Genomic DNA, 13,973 nt, shown 5'->3' on the forward strand with positions numbered 1-13,973 from the left:
CAGTCAGTGTTGCATCCCACAGCCTCACAGGGGACCCCACAGGGGACCCGCCCAGTTAAGACTCCCATGCATTTGCTGAATGCACCAGTGCAGGAAGGAATGAGCGGGTAGAGGAATGAAGAGTGGCAGGAGACCCTAGCAGAGGCCCTAACCAGCTCAGGAGGGTTGGGGCAGTTTCCTGCAGGAAGAGAGCCTTCCCCGGACTCCTGAAGCCTGCGGACGAGGCAGCTGGCAAGGTGGCCAGGCAGGAGAAACTGCCAGCCAGGCCTGTGTGAAGGCCTCTTTAAGCACGAGAGGACTTGGTGCCTACGGGATGGTCATTGGGTCATCCGTCACAGAGACTGACCCTCTGCTGGTGGCAAGAGGCCAGTTTCCTTCGCTGCGCATTTTTGGAACATGCCTGGGTGCTCCGTCTGTGCTGCACCCTCGGTTTAGGATGGTGGCTCCTGGGTCAGATCAGCAGCCCTCTGAGGAGGGAAGGGGAGGCAAAGCAAGGCAAAGAGGCCACCCCTTGTCAGGGGACCCCTTGGAGTTAGGCCTGGATCTGAGCTGATCACCGTCCCCCCAGGGGACGTGGTCTACCCGGGGGGCCCCACGCCTCTAGCAGGCCGCTCCGCTCCAGGTCTGCCCTCTGAACCCTCCGTTGTCAAATAGGGGCTCCTGTGTCCCCCCCACCGCCTCTGCAGTCAACCAGTGGATGACATCCCCCATTCTGACTCCTGTCCCAGAGCGCAGACCAAGGGACCAGGCAGGGGGTCCCTCCACGGGGCACAGGCTGGTGGGAAGGAAGCCAAGTTCAGGAAGAACTTCCCCGTGGACTAGAGCCGAAGGCTGGACTTGGTTGAGGTGGGGTGGGGACAGTGGGGTGTCTTCCCTGACCGCCCACCGGCCCCCTGACTCTTCACTTACCTGTTTTCCTTCCCATCTGCTGCTGTGTGGGCTTCCCGTCCCCCCACAGGCCCCCAGCTTGGGGACTAACGGTCAAGGTTCCCTTCTGCCCCCAGACCCTTCTGAGCTGGGCCTCCTGAGAAAGTCCCTTCCCTCTCAGAGCTTCTCTGAATCATGGTGGAACCCCTGCTTGCAGGGCTGCCGGAGGAGGCAGAGAGACAGACTGGCCCGTCACGGCCCTCTGCCAGGCGCGGCGCCGGTCCCGGGTTCTAATCAGCCAAATGCGACCTGGTGGGAAGGGGTTAAGTTGGAGACCCCGCCTCCCAGCCGGGAGCCAATCAGACGGCAGGGGCGGAGCCGGGCTGCTCGAGGAAAGAGCTGTGGACCGCCCAGATGCTGCGAGGGAACGAGACGACGCTGGCAGGGCCTGGGGGACACGGGGCAGGGGCTCGGTACCCCGGGCCTGGCTTCTGCCCTGTGACAGCTCTGAGCCTGAGGGTGCCGGGCAGCTGCGAGCCTGGGAAGGGGCTGCATTTCCTGGGCTGGGGGCGGCGGCAGGGTGGAAGAGGACCAGGACCCTGAGTCCCCCTGGACCCCCCGGGCAGGGTCCCTGGCGGCACACAGGTCCTGCCTTCAGCTGACTCAGGTGGCCCAATGGGTGTAGCGTCTAATTTTAGTCCCGCCCAAGAGTGCCTGCCAGGGGCCACAGCGGGGACCAGGGCTGCTCAGGAGCTGTCCAGGAGGGCTGGGTAGGGGACACCAGCCTGCTTCCTTCCAGCCCATACCCTTAGCCTGGCTGCCCCATGGAAGCCCCAACAGCCCTCCGTGGCCTGGCAGATGGCCTTCCTCTTGGTCCAGGGCAAGGTCAGGGGTTGCAGCCGGGAGGGCAGAGGGCCACAGACTTACTGTCTGGTCAAGGGTTGCATCATCCTGAGCCATGCCCAGCGGCAGGGGCCCTGTGAGGAGGGCAAAGGCTGCTTTAGTGTCCCAAAGCCAAGGAAGCAGAGTCCCCCCTTGGAGCTGGAGAGCAAGCCCAGAAAGCTGGTCCTCCTCACATGTGGCTAGTGACTCCCTGTTGGACCTTAAGCAGGGAGCTGCCTCGGTGGGCCTCAGTCTTCCCATCTGTACAGTAGGCGCGTAGGACTAGGAAGCTGACCTCAGACCAGCTCTTCCTGTGTGACTGCAGAGCTGCCCACTTTCCCAGCCCTGGCCGTGGGCGGCCACATGCAGTCCCTGAGGAGAAAGTCTCTCTGGGTGGCACTGTCAGCCTCCTGGCTCCTTCTCATCCTCCTGGGGGTCTTCCCCCTTCTCCGCCCAGCAGTGCCGCCCAGGCCTCAGCCAGGGGCCTCCCCAGGCTGGCCCCGCTGGCTGGATGCAGAACTTCTGCAGAGCTTCTCCCAGCCTGAGGAGCCTACAGAAGATGCCCCTCCGTGTCCTAGATCCCCCCACGGTGGCCACTGTACCTGGGGAACCTGCTTTGACACCTCGAGGTGCAGAGATGGCCTCAAGGTGTTCGTGTACCCAGCGGCTGGACCGACCTCCGAGATGCATCACCGGGTCACGGCCTCCCTGGAAGGCTCCCGCTATGGCACCTCCAGCCCCGCGGAGGCCTGCCTCCTCCTCTTCCTCAGCTTGGACACCCCAGCTGGAGGCTGCAGCCCGGAGCCTCCACACTGGAACTCAGGCAGAAACCACCTGGTCCTCAGCCTCCACTTGGCCCCTTGCCCCTGGGCCTCTCAGCTGGGACGGGCGATGGTGGCTGAGGCCAGCCCCAAGGTGGACACCTTCCGTCCTGGCTTTGATGTGGCTCTCCCGCTTCTCCCCGAAGCTCACCCGCTGCGAGGCAGGGCTCCTGGCCAGCTGTGGCAGCACAGCCCCCAGCCCGGGCTAGCCCTGCTGGCCGTGGCAGAGAAGATGGGCAGGTGGCGCCCGGCAGATGTCCACTCCCCTCCTGTTGGCTGGGACAGGCACTGTGAGCAGGACTCTGGAGCTGAGCCGTAAGTGAACCTTCCTTTGGGGGGGATGGATGGGAGGGGGACAGTGAGAGGAGTGAGCCCAGGACAGAGTTTAGGGCAGGATTGAGATGGAGAACCCAGAGTCATGGCAAACTTAGGTGTCAGCTGAAGCAGGAGGAGATCAGGTTAGACAGCAGGGAGCACTTTCATCGAGATGGAGATTTGTCTCAAGGGGTGTCAAAGGCAGATTTTGTAGTTCTCCCTTGGGAATCTTCAAAACAAAACATGACTCACGCCTGCTTATTCCCTCTCATTAATCCAATTCCTCCTACCCTAACATTTTATGTAACTACACACTTGCAAGATGCTTACTCTGTGCTAAGCTCTCTTATATAAATGATTATGCATAATAAAATAATACTAATTACTATCACTTAAGTGTTTGTATACCAAAGACTAAAGCTCAGAGAGGTTAAGTAACTTATCTGAAGCCACCCAGCCAGAATGAGAACTGCTAGTATTTTAATCCAAAACTGTCTGTTTCCAAAGCCTTCCCTATGAGATTTCTGAGTTGGGTTGTTATTGTTTCATTATTTGTGGTGGTGCTGGGAATCACAGGCCTCACGCATGCAAAGTGCACACTACCACTGAGCTATCCCCCCAACCTCCAGAATTCTGAGTTTTGACCTTGTCAAATGCTCCAGAAGGTGGAGAGATAAGTAGTTGTTCAGAGCTAGAAGCTGCTCCTGTGGCTAATCTTGGGTTTAACTTCTCAAGGAAACAGCCTTTGGTTGTTTCCAAAGCAAATCTGTGTGTCTCGAGTTAGATCTAAAGAAGGACTTCCTGCCAGTGAGAATGCCTGAATATAGATAAGGGCATGGGTGGCCTGTGGCACATGGCTTATGCAGAAATTTCCCTTCACTGGGCTAGCTGGGGTGACACACCCCAGGTGATAACCCCTAAGCTCCTGAACCCCCGCATCTCCAGGAGGCCAGCGGTCTCCAGGGCTGTCTGGGCAGCCAAACATGGAAGCCTTATGAGGTTGTCCAGGCCCATGTGGCAGAGGGCTCCCTCCCCATCCCCTGGGGCGGACCTGGGTTGGAAACCGTCACTCTCGTGTCCCTGCTGGGCTCCTCCTGGGCTCCCTTTCTGTTCTTGCTGGAACAACATGACTGTTCCGGGCTCTGCTTCCCTCCCAGGCTTTCCTCATGTGGCCAACCTCCAATCTGGCCACTTGGGGCTCCCGGGGCTTCTCCCAGCCACAGGGCTCCCCTGGGAATGAAATCCCTTCTCCTCCGAAGGCACTTGGGGGCCTCGGGCGCCAGGCAGCCAGGGGTTGGAAGGGAATGGCCCTGTCCTTCCCACGGCCCTCCAGCGGGACCTGTCCCTAGCATCTTAGCAGAAACCTGAAGAGGAGCAGGGGGCCCCCGAGGCCCCTCAAGGCCCAGGCAGAGGCTCACCTTTGGTGACAAGTCACCACGCCACCCCTGGCTTTTCTGATTTCGTGAGCAAGTGGGTGCGGGCTAAGTGTCCCTATCAGGTCTAAAATGGACCAGACCCCGTCACCGTCTGGCTTTCCAGGCCTTGGGGGCCACCTCTGCTGGTCTGCATCTCTATTAAGTCGACTTCCGAGGGTGGAGCGTGGCGGTGTCGCTGTCCTCGACCCCTGCCCACCGGCAGGCGGCAGGACCCCCTCTCTGGGGTATCTTGAGCCTCATTTTCTCAGAAGTGCCCAGCAGATGCCTGGGCCAGACAGACGTCCAGGGACAGAGGAAGAGAGGGAGGCCGATGGCCCCGGGGCCAGCCCGAGAAAGTGGCCTGAATAAACAAGCACCAGGCAGAGAAAGAGGCGATTCAGGTCCCCGCCACGGTCCCACATTCCCTCAGCTGGCAGGAGGGCACAGGGCCAGGCACGGAGCCAGACACAACTGTGGCTACTTGTCCCAGGCGCCCCTGGAGGGAGGCCTCCCCATCCCCATCTAGGGCGCGGGACACGGGGGCTCAGAGAGCCGTGTGAGGTGGCCACTCGAGGGCCTTAGGTGACAAGGGGGCCTGTTCACGGAGCCCTCGCGTCTCTGATCAGACGCTTGGAAACCCTGGAGTTCAAACAACTAACCCTTGTCCTCTGGGCTGCAAAGCCCGTGTTTTTCCACCTTGGTTGAATAGGCTCCTGTTGCTTTGGAAGAAGGTCCTCCCATTTAAATTGTTATTTATTTCTATGAATAGGTGCTTCATTCACAGGGTACAACATTCCAAAGGCATAAAAGGGTGGACAGTAAAAAGTCTCGTCTCCCTCCCACCCTGTCTCCTAACCCCCAGGTTTCCTTTCCGCAGCCAAGTACCAGTTTCTCCTGTGTCCCCCAGAAGCTCTGGGCATGCACACTTGTAGAGAGCCCCACCTCCATCTTTGTTTTTTTCATAGCAGAGACTAAACTCGGGGTCACTTTACCACTGAGCTGCATCCCCACACCCTCAGTCCTTTTTATCTTTTGAGACAAGGCCTCACTAAGTTGCTGAGCCCAGCCTTGAACTTGTGATCCTCCTGCGGAGCCTCCCAGCCGCTGGAATCACAGGCGTGCATCCTCACACCCAGCTGCCACCCCAAACTGACCTTCACTGAGCTCCGACACAGTTCTCCGTGCTTCACACACATTCTCACAGCGACTCCCAGAGATGGGAAGCGTGCACTGTTAGTGCCCCACTTAACTGATGAGGAAACTGAGGCCACCAGGTCTGCTGGGGGACCAGGAGGGCTTCCCAGGAGGAGGTGCTTGCGCTCACATGTTAACAGGGAGCAGGAGGATTCCTCAGGTTTCAAGTCCCAGCCTGGCCCCAGGCTTCTGGTGCTGAGGCTGCCTAACATGTTCAGGTTTCTTGAAGATCAGGCTCAGCACCAGACAGGCTGCAGCTGGGGGTCCTGAGGGCCCCCTGTTCGTCAGTCTCACTCTGAGGCCCTGTGAGCCCAGGGGTCCTGGTCCCCCTTCTTTCCCCAAGTTGGGTCTTGGGCAATCCCAGGGAGTTGGCTCTGACTTCTACCCCTCCCCCAGGGCAGGCACAGCCTGAGCATGGCCTGGGGCTGGCGGAAGAGGTGGGAGGAACAGAGGAGGCCTGTCCTCCTGGCCTCTGGGCAAGAGCTTCCTGTGGTTCCAGGCTGGGGGCCCAGCCCACCTCCTGACAGAGCGGCCTTTCATGGGCCTGGGCTGGGGGTGGGGGAGGGCTGGGCATGGAGGCCACTCAGGTGAGGGATGTTGGAGAGTCTCCGTGTGGCAGAGTGGAAGTGGAAGGGGCCTGGGAAACTTCAGGTCCCACTGCCTCCCATTTTGCAAGTGAGGAAACTGAGGACCAGGGAAGGGAAGGGAGGAGCCTCAGGCTGAGCTAGAACCTGGGGCTCCTGTCTCCTGGTCCAAGAGCAGAGGGGGACGAGTGTGCAGCGGGTGTGTCAGTGTGTGCCACGAGGGTTGGTCAGCACGAGGACGTGGTGGCAGGGCTGTGTTCGGGAGCCATGGTGTGGGTGCCAGGGCTATGGAGGGACCAGGTGGGGTGAGGTATCTCAGGCTGCTGTGCCTCCTTAGGACACTCCCAGGGGAAAGGCCACCCAACGCCACGTTCTGCCTCATCCCTGGCCACCGTACTGAAGCCTGGCGCTTTCTCCAAGCCCTGCAGGTACAGTCCTTGGACATCCCCATCCACTGTCCCCTCGAGCGGGCAGGTATGCTGGGCTTCTGGGGAAGGGCAGCAAGCTGTCCACTTCTCTGCCCTGGGGCGCAGGGGTGCCTGCCTGTGGCCAGGTCCCTGTACCCTCTGCAAAACAATGCTTCATCTTCAAATCAAAAACCATTTCCCTTTCCTCCTCCCCTCAGCCCCCCCCTCCCCCGACAGCAGCAGTGGCGGTGTTGGAACTGGGGTGGGGGAGGGATGAGGGTGTGGGGGTGGGACTGGCTTCCCCAGTGACCACCCTGTCCCCTAGGCTGGCTGCATTCCTGTGCTTCTCAGTCCCTGCTGGGAGCTGCCCTTCTCTGAAGTCATTGACTGGACCAAGGCCGCCATTATAGTCGATGACAGGCTCCCGCTTCAGGTAGCTCAGGGCCCTGGGCACAGGGTGGGGACCAGACATGGGAGGGACCTCAGTCCTCCTTCCTGTCCCCCATCTATGTAAATTGACTAACCTTCCCAGCCCCAAGCCTTCCTCTGGGGCTCCCTTGGAATCAGCAGGAGGGGGAGACCCTGGAGCAAGCCCTGAGCAAGCCCTGACCTCTCCCAGCCTGTTTCTCCTAGGAGGATGATCCTCATGGGCCCAGCTCTAACGGTTCCTGTCCAGTTAAACACCCAATTTAAGGAAAAGCTTCAAAACAATCCAAAATCAGAAGGCTTCCCGGGGCTTGGGGGGGGGGGGAGGTTTGCACAGTGACGGTGACGGTGCCATCTGATGTTACTAATTTTGCCCCGCTCAGAAAAACATGTGAGCCTGCCTGAGTCCCCTGAGGAGTGAGCACAGTGCAGGGAATTCACAGGAGCCACTGTGCATTCACTGAGCTGCTACAAGGGGCTAAGCACTTAGTAGGTGTCATCTGATTTAACCGATCTGATCATCCCAGGACAGAGGTGCTACTGTCCCCATCTCACCCATCAGGAAACCGAGACTCAGGTTAAGCAGCTTGACCGAATTTGCATGGTTACAAAGCATCCTTTAAGTCCAGTTGTGTGTCACCCCTGAAGTTGATGGCCATGTTACCTGGGACTTTTCCAAGTGTGGCTGCTGTTAGCTATGGGGACAGGGCCTCTGGTTTCCAGATCTCCAGCACAGGCTCCTCCTTCCCAGGGTCAGTCAGAGCCTGGCCAGGTCCCAGGCCTTCTCCTCTTCTCCCTCTGTGCCCCAGGTCCTGGCTGCCCTCCAGGAGATGTCCCCTGCTCGGGTCCTCACCCTGCGCCAGCAGACCCAGTTTCTGTGGGATGCCTACTTCTCCTCGGTGGAGAAGGTCATCTGGACCACCCTGGAGGTGAGGCGCTCCCTGGTCAGGGGCCTGACCCTGGACTCCTGTGCATCCGGCTCACACCAGACTCCTCTTCCCAATGGTGGGAGCCCTTCCTTGAAGATCTGGGATGAACCTGAGACTTAGCCATGATAGCTTGGACCTGTTTCTCTCCAATTTTGACTTCACTCTCCCTTTCCGCAGAGGGGACAGCTGGTGGCAGCAGCTGCCTGGGTGCTGGTTTGGGAAAAAATCTCAGGACCTTTCAGGATTCTGAGAATGTCATGACCTTGGGTGGTGATGCCTGGCTTCTCAACCTCTCTGCTCCCAGGGGCCTGGTGACCTGGCTGCTGCCCTCCACAGAGACTGAAGCGGGATGGCATGGGGTCCAGACCCACAGGGCCTGCATGGGGTCCCAGGGGCCACTCCCCGCTCCCTCTGCACCCCCCTCACTTCACAGATTATTCAGGACCGGTTCTTTGGAGCACCCACTCACCCCTCTCTCCTGTGGAACAGCCCCCCAGGGGCACTCCTGGCCCGACCTACCTTTTCCCTGAGCCCCCAGGAGTTTCCCTTCTACCACCTGCAACTAGGTATGTGTGGGGTGGCACAACTTGTCCCCTCAACTCTAAGCCTGTCCCCACCTCATCCACGAAAACCCTCCAAGACCCCCCCAACCCCCAGTGTCTCCTGGCTCTGGGATCCCCGACTCAGGTCTCTCTGCACAGGGTTCCATCTCCTCCCACCCTCACAGCCTTTGTCTCCTCCTCCAGGCTCTCGCCCCGAGGGCAGATTCAGCACCCTGATCTGGGTGGGCCCCCCTGGCCAGGCCCCCCTGAAGCTCATCCAGGCTGTGGCAGGCTCCCAGCACTGCGCCCAGGTGCAGCCCCTTCACCAGCTGGAGGCCTGGTACCCGGGGGGACCCCTGAAGACTCCTAGACCCCAAGGATGAACACGCATTTGGGGGCGGGAGCGGGGAACAGGGAGGATTTCCAAGGGTTCTTCTTGCCTTCTTTTTTTAAGTTCCAAGTTTCTTCCCTTCCCCCAACTTCAGGGGACTTGGTTAAAGGCCCTGAGAGGCTGGAGAGCGGGGGAAGTCGCCCTTCTTCCATTCACACCCCATCCCTCCACTGAGTCCTTCACTCTGCAGTCATTTTCTGGGCCAGGCCCTGGTAGAGCTGAGGCTGCAAAGAGAAAGCAGGAGAGCGCTCTGCCCCAGGATTCGGATTCAGTGGCATTTCCTCCTGCCAAGGGAGGAAGCAGCTCAGCCAGGGCGCAGAAGGAACAGCTCCACCAATGGGACACTGGGACTGGGTGGGGCTGGCATGACAAATTTGCTGGAAGAAGAGCAAACCTTGAGGCAGGAGACAGGGCCCAGGCTAGGGGCTACCGAACTGCACCAGAATTCCTGCCTCCCAGAAACCCAGAGTCAAGGACAGGGAACCCAGGAGAGGACGGGGATCCCACTGAACCATCCCTTCTCTCCCCCACACACAGCGGCTCTCCCACATTCCTTCCGCCTTGACAAAGATTGCTCCTGGGACCTCTTTCTGCCCCAGACCCCAGACTTCAGGAGCAATCCCCTTTCCTCCTAGATCCTGGTTCTCTGGAGCAGTGACAGGCCAGTTCCATCCAGGTGGCCCGAGACAGCTGTGCCCTTGACGGTCATTGAGGGGCGCAGAAAGGTGAGGGGTGGGATTGTGCTGGGAACTGGGGAGGGCGCCCGTGGCTGTTTTACTTGGGCCCGGGCCAAAGTCAGACTTCCACACAAGCCTGCAGAAATCGGGCCACGGGTCCCAGTTGCAGGTCTAACAGAAGTGGTGCTCTTCCCTCCCTGGCCCTTGTGAATCGTGCTTCCAGAGCATGAGGGGAGGCAGAGGAGTGCGTGGGTGTCTCAGGTGAGGGATGGGGGAAACCTGGGACCTTAGGGAAATTTGGACACAGGGCAGCAAATTGGGGCGGGTGGCCTCTGAGAAGCAGGGTGAGTGTAACTGCCCGCTGGCCAGGGGTCCCTGGGCAAGTCCCTTCTACTCTGGATCTGTTTCTTTCAAGTGAAGGAAGTTTGACAGCTTCCCCCAGGGTGGATGTGAGTGTCTGCTCCACTTCACCAAAGGGAAAACTGAAATCGAGGGTGGACGAGTCCCAGAGGCCTGTGCGTCTCCATCCCTTCCTTCCACACCGTGTGGAAGCGCTCCGACTTATTGGGTCGGGGGGTTTTCGAGGCTGAGTTGCTTGCCCCCCACCCCTCGCTGCAGGTCAGTGACCGCTTCTTCCCGTACAGCGCCATCAGCACGGACGCCATCCTCAGCCTCGATGCCCACACCAATCTTTCCACAAGTGAGGTGAGGCCCGGGCTCAAGGATTCCTGGGAAGGGACAGAGACTCAGGGCACTGGCAGCCCCTAAGACTCCCAGGGATGGGAGGACCAGGGGTCCTAAGGGGCAGACTTTTATTTTGGAAACCAATGGAACAAGCCAGCAACCTCTTCTTTAAAAATCCAACAGAAGCTTCTGCAGACTCTTCAAAACATTGCCTTTGTGGCTCCCTTATGAGAAAGTTCCCCTAGGAATTCCCTGGAAATGTTAATGCTATACTTCTTGCCAACTTGAAGTAATGGCTCCCATCCCCTCTCCCCAGAGCCCTGTCCCAGCCCCTCAGCCAGACCGGCCTTGCCTCTATAGGATGTGAGGATGTCCCAAGTTGGTCAGGAAGTCCTTCCTCAGAGCTTACTTAAATCCCTCTCCAGGTGGACTTTGCCTTTTCGGTGTGGCAGAGCTTCCCAGAGCGGATGGTGGGTTTTCTGACATGCAGCCACTTCTGGGACGAGGCCAGGGGTGGCTGGGGCTACACTGCTGAGATGGCCAACGAGTTCTCCATGGTTCTCAGCACAGCTGCCTTCTACCACAGGTACAGACACAGGCCCCGGCAAGGGATCAGAGGACCAGAGACCCCTCACTGAACCAGCAGTAGGGTGGCCTAGAGCTCAAGGCGTAGATTTGCCAATTATAAGACCCTGGACAAGTCTCCCCACTTCTCTTGAGTCTCAGTTTCCTCATCTGTAACATGAAAGTTTACATGTCACAGAGGTGGTATGACCATCCCATCCCTGGACACAGATCTCAACAAGATCTAGTGTTAAGTAGAATCATCCCAGGCTTTCAGTAATCTGCCTGATGTGCCAGTCTTGGGGCAGGGTCTGGATTCTGGAGGGCCCCTTAAACACGTTTAAACCAAATCTGAGTAACGTGGAACCTTCTGTAGATTTATCCTGGAGCTCTGCCGGGAATTCTCAGTAGAGTGAAGAGGAAGCCTGTGTCTGCAGGGTGGACCCAGCTTGTCCTGTTGCAGCGCCAGGGTGTGGTGGGAAGCAAGTGACACCTGGCGCAGCATCAGCGTGGTTAATCCACAGCCTTCCTGAAGCTGGTCTTTGGGTGCCATGCTTGATGGCTTGGGAACCAGCTGATCCATCCCCTCCCCAAATCTGGCTGTGCCTTAGCTCAGACCTCAAGCCCAGGCTGTGGGCACCAAGCTGAGGGAGGACAGGCTCACACTATTGCAGGCAGACACACCACAGGCAGCGCACATTGAGAGGGGCTCATACCAGGAGTGGGCGCTCTCTGAGGCAGCCAGAGCCAGCATCAGGGCTTTGGAAAGAGGTTTGGGGATTGGGGACAAAGGAGAGGGGAGGTCAGGAAGGAGGAGAATGAGGCCTGGGGGAGGGGATGAACTTGGCTGTGGTCTCTCCTTGTCCATCCTCCCTCCCTCCCTCCCCAGGTATTACCACACCCTCTTCACCCACTCCCTGCCCAAGGCTCTGAGGACCCTGGCAGATGAGGCACCCACCTGTGTAGACGTCCTAATGAACTTCCTAGTAGCAGCAGTCACCAAGCTGCCCCCTATCAAGGTGCCCTATGGCAAGCAGCCTCTGGGAGCTGCTGCACTGGTGAGGAGCTCGAGTGGACGGGTGGACACTGGGGGGGCACGGGCTGGGGGAGGTGGAGTGGGAGTCCCTCTCATGTCCTAATCCAAATCCTTCTTGCTGCGGGCAGTGTGTGTGGTGGGGGGCGGGGTTGAAAGGGCAGAGAAGCCATCGGTGCATTTCTCTCCCACCTCTTAGGCTCCTGGGGGTCCTGGGCCAGAGCCCCAGCCCTCCGCCCCGGACTGCATCAACCAGATGGCGGCAGAGTTCGGCCACATGCCCCTGGTATCTTCTCGCGTCCGTCTGGACCCGGTGCTGTTCAAGGACCCGGTGTCTGTGCAGCGAAAGAAGTACCGCAGTCTGGAGAAACCCTAGGAGAGACCTCGGTGGCCGCAGCCTGCCGGCCGCGGCGGCACCTGCCTTCGGGACGTCGGAGATCCAATCAAAACAGCCAGTCGGCCAAACGTCAGATCTGGGTCCGCCAATCACGGCCAGGGAGTCCTGAGGGGCGGGGCCTCCCCTCACTCGGGCGGGGCTGAGTGCGCGCTCCTCGAGGCGGCTGCACCTGTGCCTTGGGTAGGCTGGTTCCCGTGGCTGAAGGCCTGTCTTGGCTTCTCCGCTGACTTCCACCTGTCTTTCACATCCTTGCCCTTCACGTCGGATGGGGTCTCTCTGCTGCTTAGAGCTAGCGGAGTCCCGGCAGTGTTTAGGCTGGCTGGTTGTGTGTCCACCGTCGGGTCCCAGGACCCGCCTGGGAGCCCCGGAAGGTGGGTCGTGTCCTCTTCTCTCTGGCCTGGCAGGTGCGTCGCAAATATTTGACGACTAGATAGATGGAAGGGACATTGACTCTATGCTGGCGTGGCGGAGTGTGGTCTGGGTGTACCGAGACACAGCTATCCGCAGACGCCTAAGTTGTCAGGCTCAATCTTCGCGCCTCAGAGAAGCAAAGAGGTGCGGAGAAGCCAGGAGTATGGATGGAAATGCAGGCTGTTTGTCCCAACTTTGCCAATGATCCTCGGCTCTGGCTCAGCCGGGTGCCTTGCATTACCGACTTGGGCCACTAGAGGTCAGCGCCGCCCCGCGCTCCCTCCTGCGGAGGGCCCCGAGTTTTACATGCACACCTGGTGAGAAGGTGGGCAAGGGGCGTGGAGGGTCAATGTGCAGCCCGGAGACTCCAAACCGGGAAGGAATCTGAAATAGCATTACCCCATTGGTCTGCACACTTGGAGATCAGTAAGACGGGCCATCTCCAGGTGGGCTGGACGGGAGGAGGGATGCCCCAGGTCCCTGTGGGTGAGGATGCAAAGAGGGAGTCGGACGCTAGTTCTCCCCGGTTCATCCACCTGGAATTGGAATTATCACTTCCGAAATAAATTGCCTGCCCTTGCCCCTCACGCTCAGGCTATAAATACCCTTACATCTGCTGTGGGAAAGCTCAGGACTCCCCCCCCCCCTTCCCGAGCTGGGCGACTCCAAAGGGAGGGGTCAGGCCAGGCCCAGGGTGTCTGGTGTTTTCCTGCTTTGAAGCTTTGGAAACTCCCGTGACTAGGTTGCTGGTCAGAACACGCCGTCCCCTAGGCCTCTCCAAAGCCTCCCACCCCCAACCTTCAGCTCGACCTCTGGATGACGTAGGTGCTCCCTGGGGCCTGTCACAGCTGGGCCTGCAGAGTGGGCTGTCCCTTGGGAGACTGTCAGGTGCTTGGGGTGGAAAAGGTCTGGAAACTAAGTGGGGGTTGGGGAGGCTGGCAGTCTGGCCCAGGGTCAAGAACAGTTGAGGGTGGGTGAGAAAGCACACAGCTGTGACCCAGGCAAGCTTCCAGGAATGGGGAAGGCTCCCAGCAGGGGCCCAGCCAGGGGAGAGGCACCTTTCCAGTGTTGGCTTCTGTACCCAGGACGCTGAACTGCCTTGGCATGGCTGTACCTGTGGGGAGGGCACTGCTGGCTTCAGGGGCACATACTGTACCAGCATGCAACTCAGGGCATGTCCCCACCCCCTGCCATAGTGGTGGTCTAGGGAATAGAGGCAGAAATCCTAGACCTGCCTCATACTGGCTGTGTGACTTCAAGAAAGTGACTCAGTCTCTCTAAAAATGGAGGACAGCAATGCCTGTCTCTCAAGAGGGGTGTAAGGACTTGGTATACAGTGAAGCCCAGGATCCAGTTTGCTGGGGCCTGCAGGAGTTGAAGAGTGGGCCCTCTGAGACTAGAGTCAACTGCAACAGCTACAAACAGTGGCCCCTA

At 59.1% G+C, this 13,973-nt stretch overlaps 2 protein-coding genes across 2 annotated transcripts in view; one reads left to right on the forward strand and one right to left on the reverse strand.

Annotated features, from left to right (window-relative positions):
* Pafah2 (platelet activating factor acetylhydrolase 2) overlaps positions 1 to 1,141 on the reverse strand; it is a 47,743-nt gene extending 46,602 nt beyond the window's left edge. Inside the window, exon 1 of the mRNA XM_078025639.1 lies at positions 910 to 1,141. Coding sequence (XP_077881765.1) covers positions 910 to 925 — 16 coding nt within the window. The 5' untranslated portion in view covers positions 926 to 1,141. The remainder of the gene's footprint in view (positions 1 to 909) is intronic.
* A 117-nt stretch (positions 1,142 to 1,258) lies between these two features.
* Positions 1,259 to 13,126, forward strand: Extl1 (exostosin like glycosyltransferase 1). Its single transcript, XM_005317629.5, has 11 exons — positions 1,259 to 2,885; positions 6,416 to 6,506; positions 6,811 to 6,918; positions 7,721 to 7,840; positions 8,274 to 8,406; positions 8,587 to 8,693; positions 9,409 to 9,498; positions 10,069 to 10,155; positions 10,560 to 10,720; positions 11,588 to 11,756; positions 11,931 to 13,126. Exons 1-11 carry the CDS (start codon positions 2,113 to 2,115, stop codon positions 12,105 to 12,107), a joined length of 2,016 nt encoding a protein of 671 aa, XP_005317686.2. The 5' UTR covers positions 1,259 to 2,112; the 3' UTR covers positions 12,108 to 13,126.
* The last annotated feature ends 847 nt before the right edge of the window (positions 13,127 to 13,973 follow it).

This window comes from Ictidomys tridecemlineatus, chromosome 11 (assembly GCF_052094955.1).
Source record: "Ictidomys tridecemlineatus isolate mIctTri1 chromosome 11, mIctTri1.hap1, whole genome shotgun sequence".
NCBI lineage: Eukaryota > Metazoa > Chordata > Mammalia > Rodentia > Sciuridae > Ictidomys > Ictidomys tridecemlineatus.